At 34.2% G+C, this 16,054-nt stretch overlaps 2 protein-coding genes across 2 annotated transcripts; both read left to right on the top strand.

Annotated features, from left to right (window-relative positions):
- LOC142632843 (metalloendoproteinase 5-MMP-like) lies at positions 1-564 on the top strand. Its single transcript, XM_075807168.1, has one exon. It carries the CDS (start codon positions 1-3, stop codon positions 562-564), a length of 564 nt encoding a protein of 187 aa, XP_075663283.1.
- A 9,422-nt stretch (positions 565-9,986) lies between these two features.
- Positions 9,987-10,823, top strand: LOC142632842 (metalloendoproteinase 5-MMP-like). Its single transcript, XM_075807167.1, has one exon. The coding sequence runs from the start codon at positions 9,987-9,989 to the stop codon at positions 10,821-10,823; it is 837 nt and encodes a 278-aa protein (XP_075663282.1).
- Positions 10,824-16,054: the final 5,231 nt, after the last annotated feature.

Genomic DNA, 16,054 nt, shown 5'->3' with positions numbered 1-16,054 from the left:
ATGGCTACAAATCTCTCTCTTATTTTATCAATTATACTTCTCCTTCTCGTAATACAGCCTATTAGAGGATGCTCTTTCAAGTCCCTCCAACATCTTAAGGGATCTCACAAGGGCCAAATATTGAAAGGACTGCATGAGGTCAAACACTATCTAAATTTATTCAACTACTTAAAGTTAAACCACAACATTGGTTTAAGCAATGATCATGCTAGTGTAAAAGACAAGGATGAGTTTGATGAACATTTGGGATGCGCAATAAAATCTTTCCAGAAGAATTTTCTACTCAATGTTACGGGGAGGATCAAGTCTAGCACCCTTGATAAAATGATAACACCACGGTGTGGAGTAACTGATCATGATGACAACATGAGTCTGAATTATGCATTGTTCAATGGAAAGCCAAAATGGGAGAAGAACTATCTCACCCATACCTTTGATTCAAGTGTCAAGCCTGAGGTAATACAAAAGTTAGGACCTGCAGTGCAACAGGGTTTCAAGAATGGCTCAAAAGGACACAATTTACATTTGTGGAGGCACGACACGGTTCCAAATCTAACATTGTGATAGGATATTATAGAGATTTCATGGAGATGACTAAGCATTTGATGGACCTGGAAAGGTTTTAGCTCAATATTTTCCACCAACTATGGGAAAAATGCACTTTGATGCCAATGAGAAAAGGGGTACCATGAGAAATAATATTTGCCTTTTATTACAAGTATGGTTTAAAATATGCTGGTATAACTTGTGCCACAGTCTTGATAAGGATTTATCACGCCGCTTTGGAAATAAACTTCTCCTTCCAACCCATCACATGCTTAGTTATTTTTTCATGGAGCTCCTTGAAAGTATTCACCTTGGATTTGCCATATGTCATCGGTAAACCAAGGTATTTTTCATAATCAGTCATTACTCTTGCCCCTATCATCTGTTGGATGGCATTTCTCACTTTCGGCTTGGTATTCTTGCTAAAGAAGAGAGATGTTTTTTGTCTATTAATGGCTTGGCCCAAAACAGCTTCATACATCCACAAAAGATTAAGTAATCTCTGGCATTCCTCCATAGTTGCTCGACAAAATAAGAGGCTATCATCCATGAATAAGAGATGGGAGATGCACACCCCGTGTTGGCTAGACATAATGCCTTTTATATTGTGATTTGCGTCAGCTTTCCTTAAAAGAGCAAGCAGCCCTTCAACACAAAGTAAAATCAGGTATGAGGAGTGGATCCCCCTGTTTTTTCCCTCGTGATGACTTGATGAATCCTTTTGGCTCCCCATTGATCAAGACCGAATATGAAGCTGTAGTTAGCGTCTCTATAGCCATGTGAACCCATCTAGGATCCAAGCCAAGCTTCAGCATTATCCTACACAAAAACACCCACTCCATCCAGTCATAAGCTTTGCTGATGTCCAGTTTAACCACCATTTGCCCCTTCTTACCCTTTCTTTGATTCCCTATCATGTGTAGTAGCTAATACGCTACAGTTGTATTATTTATAATCAGCCGTTCAGGCACAAAAGCGCTCTAAGCATTAGATATCACTTTAGGTAACACAAGCTTCAACCGGTTAGCTAAAACTTTAGAAAGAACTCTAGATACAACATTTCTAAGGCTTATGGGCCTGTAGTTTGACAACTTCTTAGGGTCTTGTTTTTTTAGGATAAGCACAATATGAGTATAATTCATCTTATGCAACATGTGACCTAAATGTAACACTGAAAGAACTGCTTCAATAACATCAGTCCCAATAATACGCTAGAATTTTTGAAAAAAAATGGGACATACCATCAAGTCCAGGAGACTTGGAGGGATGCATTTGGAAGAGTGCTTGTCTATGTTGGGGTGATCATGTGTTCCACTGAGTCCAAGACTGTCTCCATATTCACAGGATTGGTCGAGGTAAATAATTCCTAGTAGTACTACTCAGCCACTTGGGCTATTCGATTCTCACAGGTACACCAATCACCATTTTGATATTCGACTCCAAATATATGGTTCTTACGGCAAAGCTGACTAGCTCTTTGGTGAAAGTACTTAGTGTTCTTGTCTCTCGCCAGTAGCCAAATGGACCTTGACCTCTGCCTCCAAAAGAGCTCATCTTGGTGGAGCAGTTTATTGATGTTCGTTTTAATGGCCTTGATTGTAGGGAGTTGTTCAGGGTCATTCAGTAGTGATAGTTCCTCTAGGATCGTTTTGTTGCTCATGTAATTCAGTTTTGAGGCTACCAAAGGTAGTTCGACTCCACTCCACCAAAGCAAGCTAACACCTTTTAATTTTTTCAAAAAGCCAAAACATCAAGCTCCCAGTGCTTGTCTCACTCACCCAGGCTTAACGGACAATGTTCTCACAATCAACATGAGAAACCCATTTTTCTTCAAACCTCTTAGGTACTTTTTTCCTTCTTCTCAGTTGGTCCGGTCTTGTTATTTTGATAAGAACAAGTACGTGATCGGAATAGGAGGCTTGGATATGAGACACTTTGGCGTGAGGAAATAGCTCTCTCCACTCTACTGATGCCCATGCCCCGTCTAGCCATTCCTACACAAATGCATCTCCTGGGTGATCATTGTTCCTTATGTATATATTCCCTTGGAATCCCAAATCTACAAGCCCACAAATTAACAAGGCACTGCAAAACTCTTTCATCCATTAAATAGGCTTTGGTAAACCTCTTTGTTTCTCCCTTAAGTGTAGTATTTCGTTAAAATCCCCACAACATAGCCAAGGGACATGTTTTTTGTGCTCCTCTGGCCACCCATAAAACCCTGTCAACCTCCATGTGGGATGGCTACCATTGAGGATGAGGGCGTCTATATAGTGTGGCGAGTAGGTTTGGATGTGCCGGTCTTCCTTCCACAGTAATGCTAGTCCACCACTTTAGCGAACACTAGGTACAACAAACATGCAGCAGTATGGTAAATTAGCTTGTATCTGCCACATCTCTTCCACTAATTGTTTTGTCTCCATTAGAAACAAATCCTTGGGAGCTTTTTCCCTCACAACGTAGGAGAGAACATCAATAGTACATTGGTTCCCAAGCCCCTGGTAGTTCCATCTTAGGATACTCATTGGGATCGATAGGGCTGGTCTACAGCCTTCACTGTTGAATAAGGTTCTGTTACAATAGGTACTATGCAGTTAACTACTGGCCAGTTGGTTACTATCCTCGGTCTCCGTTCCATACTCAACAAGACCCTTTTTGTTTCTACATTGATGGAAACCTTGAGAGTATTGGTGGTGTGTGTAGTGGACAGGCGGTCCACTTTTGTCCATTTAGCTTCTTTCTCATTGGCTCATTGTATTTTATTTTTTAGTGAGTTATGTGTCTCCTCACATGACAGTCCCCCTAGTGTATGTGATGCATGTTCTTCACTAACGTAGTCTACTGGGATGCTAACCAGGTTTTCTTCTAGGTTTGGATGCTCTAGTCCATTTATAATTTTTGGTCCCACATTCCTCTCATTTTCGTATTGAGTAGCATTTACTACAGGGTTGGTCGTTATCTACTTTGATGAGACAAATCCCGAAATATTTGCTTCCAATTTAGTTCGTGTTGATGACTCTAAGAAATTGACTTCCTTGGAATCTGTGCGTATCTTTCCATTACCAAGGTTGGTATGGTTTCCATTGATATCACCTGTCTGACGTGGAGTAGTGTTGTGGGCTATTTGTGGTGGACCCCTAGTGTTGTCTGGAGTTGTTTCTGACCTTGGTGGTGGGCTAGATCTCCTCTCTGACCTAAAACTTCCTCCCGATGTCCCAATATCATCCTTCTACCGAAACCTGCCTTAAGCCACTCCCCATAAGGTGTTTCTTTCTGGTGTGGGTCCCTCAGTGTGGAACACTCCTTTGCCTCAGGATCGAACCTGCTGCACTAGAAGCAGAGGTCAACTAGCCTCTCATACTTGTAGCCAATTCGGATTCTATCCCATTCGGGGTTCAAGATAGAACCACCTCGGCGAATAGGTTTATCAAGGGGAATCTCCACCTTAACTCTAATGAAATAGGCTTGATTAGATGTGAATGCCTTGGTGTCGACCTTGACCACTTGCCCCAACCTGTTCCCTATTTCCCTACCAACCACCTCTGAAAGAAGATCGAAAGGTAAACCCTAAACTTGCACCTATAATGGAAGGGGTAGAAAGGTAACCGACTTCGCTGTTATGCCCATCTCCCATCTTCGAAGGGTAACCCACAACAACTGGCTTTTCATTGTGAATTTAAACTGAAACAATCCCTCTTCCATGTCAACAATCTTCAGGTCAAATTCGAGTTCCATACTGACCTTAACAAACTCTTGGCAGCTCTCTAATTGTAAAGTTGGGTTGTGAGAAAACACCCAAGTAGGCTCAAGGAGCATTCCTCAAGTATTTTTCCCTGTTGAAACCTCCCAACCATGACAACTTCTCCCTCATCCTTCGTCAAGTTTATTCTTTGAATCCTATCGATGACGTTTGAGTCTATGGTGATATCGAAAAATAGTACAGGAACAGAGATAGCAGATCTGTGGTTGAGCAAACAAAAGGTTTTAGGTCTCACTCAAAAGCAAGTGAGAAAGGAAGGCTCACCCTACGTGAGAAAAAAAAAATGTTGTGAAGAACTACTTAATTGTAGCTTTGATGGATAGAACTAACAATAGGACTATAGTATGTACATCATTTGGACACTATTATTGAATAGCTGCAACTATACTTGAGGTTGCAATAGAAGTTAAGATAATCTTGATTCACAACAAAGAAAACTCCAAAATAATCATCATTTTTTTATTTTTATGCTCAACGCTCATACCAATACCACACTACATAGTAGTCAGAAATTACAAAGAAACCGATAAATTATTATGGCTAAAACAAAATAAAAAAACACCTAACCTATGGCATGAAAACCAAAGGCTATAAGTAGGTGTATATGAAGTAGCAGAAGTGCAGGAGGTGAATGGTAAGTGGAAATACGAAAATTTTTGTGCTTTGTGGAGGGAGAAAAGTTTGGAAACAATGAACCCAAGATAATAAAGAGTCTTTATGCTTTAAGTTTTAATATGGTGCTTGAGAAATGTTCTAATACAATGAATCTAAGAAAAAAAAAAAGAGTTCTTATCTTTTGAATGTTAATTAGTCCTTATCTATGATGTGAATTTTAATAAGTTCTTATCTTTTAAGGTGAAAATGTTCTCCCACATGAGTTCTATGCTTTTATATATAAATATATATTGATTGATTTGGAGGATGATGAGAATAAATATGCACATATGATATGTACGTCTTTGCATTTTTTTTTTTTTTTTGGGAATTTCCTATGAAGATACGTCCTTATTGAATTATTTCAGAATTTCCTATATAAGTATTTTCAACATTAAGAACACGTTTGGTAGACTGTAACGGTAATTACATAGAAATATGAATAGATATTACAAGGAATACAAAATGTTGTAATGTAATGCCTATTACTATTCATTTGTTTGGTAACAACACAATAATAGAATTCTAAAGACAATGTAATGAAAGAATTTTAAATCAAACATTAGATATGAAAGCTTAGATTTGTGTTAAAAACACAAGAGCTGTTTAGACCCCAAATAAAAATTACGGCTCGGTTGATTTTACTCTAACTTATCTAAGTGCAGAAACAAGAGTAAATGAAGCGCAATTAATCAATACTACTCTAGTGCAAAAACAAGAACAACAAACAATAAAAGTAAAGCACAAGAGTAAGGGAAGAGAGATGCAAACACAAGATAACAAGTCGATGTATTATCGAAGAGAAAACCAAAGAACTTAGAGAAAAACCTCTCCGCCGCCCTACAAGCGGTAAATCGATCAACTAGACAATAAGTTGGGATACAAGAATAGCAAGAGACATTCCAAGTCTAATCTACCCAATGTACCTAAGCCCTCCAAGCTCCTACTCCAACAAGGCTTCTCGAAATCGTGTCTTGTCTAGCTTTCCGGATCCTGCAATACGCCTGATTACATCCGCCAAGCCTCATCAGCTTCTTTTGGCAAATCCCCAAAGATTCCTAAGCTCCAAAACACTCTTTACACTCTGAAAATGTGTTGGTTGTGTTTGGGTACAAATCTCTCAAGGTATGACAAATCTCTTAAGCCTAATCTACCCAATGTACCTAAGCCCTCCAAGCTCCTACTCCAACAAGGCTTCTCGAAACCGTGTCTTGTCTAGCTTTCCAGATCCCGCAATACGCCCGATTGCATCCGCCAAGCCTCACTGGCTTCTTTTGGCAAATCCCCAAAGATTCCCAAGCTCCAAAACACTCTTTACACTCTGAAAATGTGTTGGTTGCGTTTGGGTACAAATCTCTCAAGGTATGACAATGGGAGAGGGAATGAGAAGAGGCTATAATGATTTCTCACTAAGGATAGGTAGCTCTCTCTCTAAAAGATGGGTGTGTGTGTGTATTGTTGAAAACCTATCTAGGGTTTTTCTCTCTGAATGACCCTCTCATACTTTTGTGGGTAATGAGGGTATATATAGTATGGGTGAAGGGTAAAAAAGTCACACTTAAAAATCCTCCAGGCAGAGAGTTTCACGGGTATCTCGCGGGAAGGCCTTACCCGCGAGACACTCGCGAAATTGACAATCTGGCACAACTCTCTAGCTTCCAGTCATGTGCTTCTTACATGCCCTTTTCGCGGGAACCCTTCTCGTGAACTTCTCGCAAGCTAGTCGCAAAATGCACTGATCTTTAGTGGCAACGCCACGTACAACTTAGGATGTTCTCAGGAACACCCTAACTTGAAATTCTTTTATATATATATAATAATTAAAAAAAAATTATATTTGATCTGTATCAGGAACACCTTCAACAAAATTAGGAACACCCTCAAATTTAAAAAAAAAAATTTTATTTGTTCTACTTTCAAGCAAAAATAAATAAATAAATAAATTTGTAACAGAGACAGAGGCAAGCTCACAGATTCTCAAAAAAATAAATAAATAAATAAACCCACGATCACATTGCTCGCATAGCAAACCAAACCCCAATATAGATAGAGCAGACCAAACCCCAAACCCCAATACAGAGCAAACCAAACCCTATACATACAAAGCAAACCAAACCCAAGGTCACGTCGCTCGCAGCTCGCTCGTCGTCGTCGTAGCTCGCTCGTCTTCATTGTTGTCATCGTCGCTCATCACAGATCGCAGACCGAGATCGCAAAGCTGCTTCAGTGCTCGGTGCTCGTGCTCCATCCCTTAAGGTATTTCTCTCTCTCTGACTCTCTCTCTCTCTCTCTCTCTCTCTCTCTCTCTCTCTCTCTCTCTCTCTCTCTTTATTTGAATATGAAATGAAATGTATGAAATGAAATAAAATTAAGGAATGAGAGTCTATCTCTTTATTCTTTAAGAGTCTAACCTCTCACTCTTTTGAAGTGTGAGTCTGTAATTGGTAGCTTTATTATTATTTTGCTTTTGGCCTTTTTTTGACTTTTTAAATTTGGCTTTATCTTATTCTTATCCATTGGTGTTGGTCAGTGTGTGTTGGTGTTGGTGTTGGTAAGATATTGATTGTCTTTTAGTGTCATGTGTATTATGATTTGTGATTGTGAAATTTTCTGATTGACAGTTGGCTATTGTGATTGGGGGCATTAGGCATAAGGCTTGTACCAATGTGCTTCTCTATTGAGTGGGGGTGGGGGTAGATAGGCACATGGAGCCGAGTTACACTTCTTTAATTATTGTGCTGCACATGAGATGTGTAATGGCTGGCTCTTTTAGTGTAATATGCATATGAGGTTAAACAATATAACAAATTAAAACAGTATAATTAATGACAAACAAATTAAAGCAATATAGTTTATTGTTACGCTAAACAACAATAATTAAAGCAGTATAATTAACCAATACATTGTAAAAGACAAACAAATTAAATTATGTTAAACTATACAACAATTAATAATTTTATAATTAATGAAACAATAATATAACAAATTATAGTTTATAAAAAACAAACAAATTAATGAAACAACTAAACAACAATAATTAATAATTTTATTAATATTTCAAATGAACTTATAGTTTATTGTTTATTCTTTTGCTAGAATTATGGACAAATATTTGATAAGAAAACCACGTACCCAAAAAAAAAAAAAATTATGGGAAAAATTTTTAGGAACACCCTGGGAAAAATTCCTGAAGCTACCACTATTGATCTTCAATTAAGCTTGAGTCTTCACCAACTTAATACTAAACCCAATACAATAAAGCCCCACAAAAATACAAGGAAACAAATTTATGCAATTACAACACTTTTTGTCATGGAATAAAGCCAACATAAAACATAATTGTAAATCATAACTTTACAAGATATATTTAAGGAAATATCTTACTCATATAATTATATTTCCTATTAAATAATATTTTTGTTTAAATTTGAAAAAGAGATTCCTTCTCAAAAAAAAAGAGATTAGTTTTTTTTATTTTAATTTTCATAATTGTATTTGCATATGGAAAGTATGTTTATTTAGAAATATATTAATTGCTGAAATTAATACACCTACTAAGGTATAGCTATTACATCATTTTTTTTATTATATAAGGTAGAGATTCTACTCTTTTAGAAATGGATGGTTATTCCTCATCTTAAAGAATAACTATTATAAGGAATGACTATTCCCTGTAATAAAAACATAACCAAACTACTGAATAGTTAAACCATATGAATAATTATTATATTACAGTGCCTATTACAGTTTACCACATAAACCCTAGATACCATGGAACTAAGATTATGCTTATATATATATATATATAGATGAGTTCAAGTTACACTTGGTGTAACTTGACAAGAGTTACACTATTTCTAGACCATAGATTTTTAATTGATTTAATGGTTAAAAAAATAGTATTAAATGTTAATTGATTTACATCTCATTCACTTAATTAATAGTAATTTTGTTTCTCTCTCCTTAATTATTATTTAAAACATTTTATAGATGTTCCTAATTTTGGCCGAATGACTTTACAAATATATTTGCAATACTCTTTTTTATTTTTGTTGTTGAGTTTTTACTACTCTTTTTTTTTCTTCTTCTTTTAAGCCGGTCATATACTCTTATAGTCTTATCAATTGTGAGGTTTTAAATAATAAGTTTCTCAAAAAATAAATAACAGAGATACTTTTTTTTTTTTTGTTTAATGACTTTATAATTATATTTGCAATTCTCTCCTTTTGTGGGGGGGGGGGGGTGCCTGAGTTTGTAATACTCATGTCATTTTCTTTTCTTCTTTAAGCCAGTAATACAATCTATTAATTGTGAATATTTTATTTGCCTTCTTATAAAATAAATAAATAAATAAATTTGTCAGGTGCTGTTTAATGAGGTTTTAAATAATAATTCTCCAAAAAGTTTTAAATAATAAATAAGGATAGAGAAACAAAACTAATATTAATTAAGTGAATAAGGTGTAAATCAATTAGCATTTAATGCTCTATTTTTACTCATTAGATCAATTAGAAATTTGCAGTTTAAAAATAGTGTTAACTCTTGTTAAGTTATACTTGTGTAACTTTAACTCATCTCATAGATATATATAGCAATCATTTTGTTTCACTTTATTCACGTAGAGGAAAAAAGCTTATGTGTGTGTTTCTTGGACACAACTATAATCTATTAATTGTGAATATTTTATTTGCCTTCTTATAAAATAAATAAATAAATTTGTCAGGTGCTGTTTAATGAGGTTTTAAATAATAATTCTCCAAAAAGTTTTAAATAATAAATAAGGATAGAGAAACAAAACTAATATTAATTAAGTGAATAAGGTGTAAATTAATTAGCATTTAATGCTCTATTTTTACTCATTAGATCAATTAGAAATTTGCAGTTTAAAAATAGTGTTAACTCTTGTTAAGTTATACTTGTGTAACTTTAACTCATCTCATATATATATATAGCAATCATTTTATTTCACTTTATTCACGTAGAGGAAAAAATTTTATGTGTGTGTTTCTTGGACACAACTATAGCCATGGCTACAAATCTCTCTCTTCTTTTATCAATTATACTTCACCTTCTCGTAATACAGCCTATTAGAGGACACTCTTTCAAGTCCCTCCAACATCTTGAGGGATCTCACAAGGGCCAAACAGTGAAAGGGCTGCATGAGATCAAACGCTATCTCAGTGCGTTCGGCCACTTAAAGTTAAACCACAGCATTGGTTTAAGCAGTGATCATGCTAGTGTAAAAGACAAGGATGAGTTCGATGAACATTTGGAACGTGCAATAAAATCTTTCCAAAAGAATTTTCATCTCAATGTTACGGGGAGGCTCGACTCTAGCACCCTCGATGTAATGATGACTCCACGGTGTGGACATGAGTCCAAATATGCATTTTTCCCTGGAAAGCCAAAATGGAATAAGAAATTTCTCACCTATACCTTTGATTCAAGTGTCACGCCTGAGGTACTGGATAAGTTAAGTTTTGCAATGCAAACGGGTTTCGAAGAATGGCACAAACATACACAATTTACATTTGCAAGGGGACAACCAAGTTCCACATCTGACATTGTAATAGGAATAGGGCACATAGACGGACGTGGTAAGGTTTTAGCGAATTCTCTTCCACCAACTTCGGGAAAATTAAGCTTTGATGCTGATGAGAACTGGAGCATTAATGATAAACCAAATGCTGATCAAATTGACATGGTATCGATAGCCACACATGAAATTGGACACATTATTGGACTTCAACATAGTACACATCCAGATGCTGTTATGTACCCTTTTTTTTATGCTGGAAAGACAAGAAGAAAATTGAGCCAAGATGATATTGATGGTGTGTTTGCTTTGTATGGCAAACCTTAAAGGACGCACAGGAAAAGGGGGCACCGCCAGAAAGAATATTTGCCTTTTATTACAAGTATGGTTTGAAATAAGAGCTATTGTACTATGTATCTTTTTCTATACTACTAATAAGCGGACTCCTCTGTTTTGTTTTCAACTTTTAGTTTACCAAAATATTCTCATATAAATTCTGAAATAGCATACCCTTTAGTTTAATTTTATTTCTTACAAAAAAACAAAAAAGGTTAGATGAGTAATACTATCTCACATACAAAAGAAAAAAAAAATTCAAAAATCTAATTTCTATCTTTATTTGTTATCTATTTGAATTCAAATACTTCAATTATGTTTTATAAAAAAAAAAAAAAATTCTATTAAAGAGAAATTCACAAGAAGAACCTTTAAGGTACAGGACAAAGGATCAAATCTGGATATAATCCATTATTGACAACTTAATTCAACCCAATTAACAGCGCAAACTACATGATGAGTAACCAAGACCTATATGTCATTTCTTTAATGGTAGTGGTGGATTTGATGTGCTTGAGGCGAAGCTTACGCGGATTAGACCGAGATATTACAGTTGTGCTTGAGCTCGACCTCTAAATAGTTCTAGAGATAAATAGATCTAAAGGAACAAAATACAAATTCTAAAGTAGATCTAGAGTGATCTAACTTCCATGATTAAGAGTGTTTCATTTTTTTAATTCATTTTATTTTTCCTCTAAAATTGAGAAATTAAAATTTTTAATTCGAATGCTGACCTGGGTTTTTAAAATATTAATTGAAATTTTTTTATTTTAATTTTATTGGCCACATCAGCTCAAGGGTGCCAATTGTGCAATGTATTAGCGACGTAGGTATTTTTTTTAGTGAGTTAACGATAAGGACCAGATTGACTACAAGTTGAAAATAACGGAAACCAAATTGACTATGATCCTAAAATATAATGACCAAAATAGTGTTTTTGCCTATATTTTTTTGAGAGCAAATTTCTTTATTTTTGCACATTTAATAAATTTATTTGTGTTTTAACTAATATTAAATTAATTTTGATGTCATCACAGTTTGACCTCAATTGAACCTCAGTCTGATCTTAAAAACCTTAAACTTCTCCCTTCTATTAGGGATGGCAATTTTACCCGTTCTTGCTTGACCCCACACAAGTTTTCTCGCAAAGGTGATGAGGCGAAATTTTAGCCCTGCACCATAGGGCGGGGCAAGGATGAGTTTAGAGTTTTTAGACCCGCCCCGTCCCATCCCTGCCCCGCTCTGCATTGATAAGGGTTAAATTGTAAATTTCTCACACCCTAAAACCCTACTATTTAAACAAACATATTATCAATTTATTTTATTCTACCTAACGTGGTTATCTACGTCTTTTTTTTCTCTAGCAAGGTTGGAAATAAGGTACCAATTTTAATGTTTTCTTTTGTCTTTATTAGAAACAAATTTATATACTATTGAATCATTGATTTTGTACTAAAGAGATTTTTTTATTTATTGTGATATTGTCTTATAAAACACTTGGATAATATTATTCAGTTTTTGCTAAAACTTAGTTTGATTTGATGAATAAATTTATTTGTAATTTCAAGTATATTTTTATTAATGAATCATGTTTTATTAAAAAGATTGTAATAGTTATGGGAAAATCAACAAGAAATAGAGTTTTACGGTGTAGGGCAAGGGGCGAGGATGGGGCAAGAAAATTTTTCTCGTCATGAGGAGCGAGGCAGGATTTGGACAAGATAAAATCATGCAGGGCAAGGATGGGGCATGAAAATTTTTCCCGTCATGAGGAGCGGGACGGGGATGGGGTAAGACAAAATTATGAAGGGTGGGGGTGGAGACCCCATCCTTCAGCCCCACCCCGCCCCAAGATTTCCATCCCTAACTTCTATGGTTCTTTGAACGGTCTAGGTCTAAAACCATGCAAGAAGATCTAGAAACCCTTGTTTGTCAACCAAAAAAAAAAAAAAAAGACAAAATCCCTAACCGAATTTGTTATCAAAAAGGTAAGATCACTTTTTTAGTAATAATTATACTCCCTCCATCTCATATTGTTAGTACTCTATTGCATTTTGGAAAGTCCTAAAATAAAGCCTCCTAAAATTAATAAATAAAATTTCTATCTTTCCCTTTATTTTATTTAAAAAGTCAATGTCATTCTTTTTATATAGTTTAAATTAATGAGGGTATTTCTCTATAAAAAAAAAATTGAGGGTAATTTTGGAAACTTATTTCTTTTTATACAGCAGATAACACAATAAATGACAGTCCTTTAAAAAGATGGATTTTTGAAACATGACGAACAAAAAATTGAGATTTTGAAATAGGACAGACAAATTGAGACGGAGAGAATATTAACCCCAACAATGTTTATAAACATCAACTCAATAATACATTAGATTGATATTAGAACTTTATCTCAAAGTTCACATTAACAAGTTTGTTTCTTTTCCAAGAGGGAGTTTCACACATATACACTTAGATTAGGTTAAAGTAAAATTCTATCTTGTATATAAAAAAATAAAAATAAAAAATTTCTTTTCCCGAGCAATAGTGGATACACTAATAGTGGAACAAGCGACTAAGAAGAGGAAAAAAATAAAAGAGTAATAGGTTAGACTAAAAAGTTACCAAGTTTCAAGCTTCCAAAACCAAATTATTAGACAATTAGCAAAGAATTATATGGTAACAGTAAAGGAATAGCAAAAGAATACTAATAATTAAATTTAATTGCAGAGGAATTGCAACCCAAAAAATAATAACAATAGTAACAATAATAATACGGATTAGGTTGGGTTGTGTCTGGTAATCGTACCATATCCATCAAATTTGGGTACCTGAATTCTCAATGCCCAATACCTCGAATTTCCTTATCTAGCTAGTTCGATAAAACTCACATCCATCGAGTTGGGTCGGGTTGGGTACTCATTGCTCGTGGATTTTGGCCATCTCTAAATACTACGTCAATAACATTTTCACAATAATTTAATAGCAAATTTTAAATAACAAGTTATTACTAGTTTTAATCTTGAACTACTACAAATATCATTATTTTATTCACCAATAATAACTTGCTACACCAAAATTATTGTGAAATTTTGTGGACATAACATATTAACGTTTTTCCTTCTTTTCTTTTCTTTTTTTATCTTGAGAGTCATATTAACGTTATCCTTTAATGTTAGATTCACCATTATTAAATATGGCTTATTGGCATGATCTTCTAAAATCAACATCATTTAGCAAAATATCTTTAAAATTAAAAATCGACATCAAGCCAAACCAGCTTCACTACCTCACGTGAAATCCATGGCTCAAAATAACCGAAAGACCTCCATTCAGCATCCTGTAAAGACCACTAAAGGAATATTTAGGGATTTTAAACATCCTTTACAGCATATTTGGGGATTTTAAACATCCTTTAAAGACCTCTATCCAAGCCAAGTGAGTGGAAACATTTAGGCAATTGGCACCATCCCAAATATTTAGGAAATTTGGTGCTTTCCTATGCAAAAAGTACTTGAGAGTTGAGAGTCGAGAAGGGAAAGACCGTAAGAGTTTGAATATACTGTACCTATCTATAAAAAGGGTGAAAACATTATTTTAGTCCCTACATTTTAGGGTTACTGTTAATTTGGTCCCTATATTTTTTTTGATACAAGATAAAATTCTATTCTAACTTAATCTAAGTGTAAATATGTGTGAAACTCCCTCCTGAAGACTTGAATTCCGGCCCTTGCCCCTCACACCCTACCCTACATTTTGATGACAATTAATTTGGTCTCCGTTATTCTGAACTTGCAATTAATTTGGTTCCTACTGTTAACTCACTAATAGAAACTGTCTACGTGGCAAACTATGTGTATTGTTGGCACAATTGGAGCCTATGTAGCAACTAGAATAATAGTAAATTTTTTTTATTAACTTCAAACAAATCCATGTCAGTAATTAATTTATCTATTTCTCTATATATAAAAAGAGCCAATAGGCTCATGAACAATGTTATAAACAGTATTTTTGGTTTAGTAAGTTGCCTTAGTCCTCTCTGTTTTTTTCTTCAAATTCACCTATTTGGTTTGAGCTTTTTTTTTTTTATAAATGATCTTATATGTTTATTTTGTACTTGTAATGTAAGCTTACATTGTATACACACAAAAAGTGGCAAATATTATATACATTTGCAACAAAAAAAAGTACAAATTTTGCAAATGTGTACAATATTTGCCAATTTTTTGTGTTTACAAAATAAATTTACATTGTAAGTGCAATGTATATTTCTATATATAAAAAGAGTGAATGTGATAAGTTATAATAATTTCGCTTCAGTAGTTTTGGTTTGTTCAATTCTCACTGTTTTGCAAGCCTTTTTTTTTTTTTTTTTGGGAATGCATAAAGCTGTAGCAAATTTGCTATATTATTTTTTATTTCTCCAATTCACGCTATTTCACATTGTAATAAATATTAACACCACAAATTGGCACAATATTTTCGCAATCGTTGAGGTGTTAATTCATTATAGGTCAAAATAAAATAATAAAATATCATACTAGAACCAACCATAACTAAAAATAAAAGTATTGTGAAAAAGAAGTGCTACATCTACAATAATTTTCACAACACTTTCATAACAAATCAAATGTGGTAAATTGTTATTGGTTCTAATTTAAACTTACCAATGAAACTAATTTTTTGCCCACTAATAACAACTTGTAGTAACCTACTACTTAGGACTTGTTGTGAAATGTCATGGATATAGCATTTTTTTTTTTGTGAAAAATGTTAAGGCATTTTGATGTCGTCATAATATTTTTAAAGCTGCTGAGCTGTCAATTCTTTACAAGATAAAATAAAATATAACAAAATTATAAATGTATTATGAAATTGTTGCATCATTCTGTTGTGTTTTTATAAATTTTTTGTTGATTTAATCAACTTTGTTGAACCAAAATTCACTATTATACACAATTTTTTTGGGTTGACTCTTTTTTTTTTATACACCATTTTAAGTTAAAACACATAGTTTTACACACAAAAACAAAAACAAAAACTTTGGAAAAAAAAAACACCTTTCATCCTTTATGTTTGGGGTAGTTTACAATTCTTCCTTAAACTTTAAAATCAATCAATTTTTCACTTAATATTTTGGAAAAGAGCAAATATGTCATATTGTCATTCTCTCACTTAAACCCTAATGAAAACTTATGATTCTTAAAATATTTTATTTTGTAATGTCTAAAATA

The sequence above is a fragment of the Castanea sativa genome, chromosome 4 (assembly GCF_040712315.1).
Source record: "Castanea sativa cultivar Marrone di Chiusa Pesio chromosome 4, ASM4071231v1".
NCBI lineage: Eukaryota > Viridiplantae > Streptophyta > Magnoliopsida > Fagales > Fagaceae > Castanea > Castanea sativa.
Note: the sequence above shows the minus strand (reverse complement) of the source record. Positions and strands in the feature narration are given on the sequence as shown.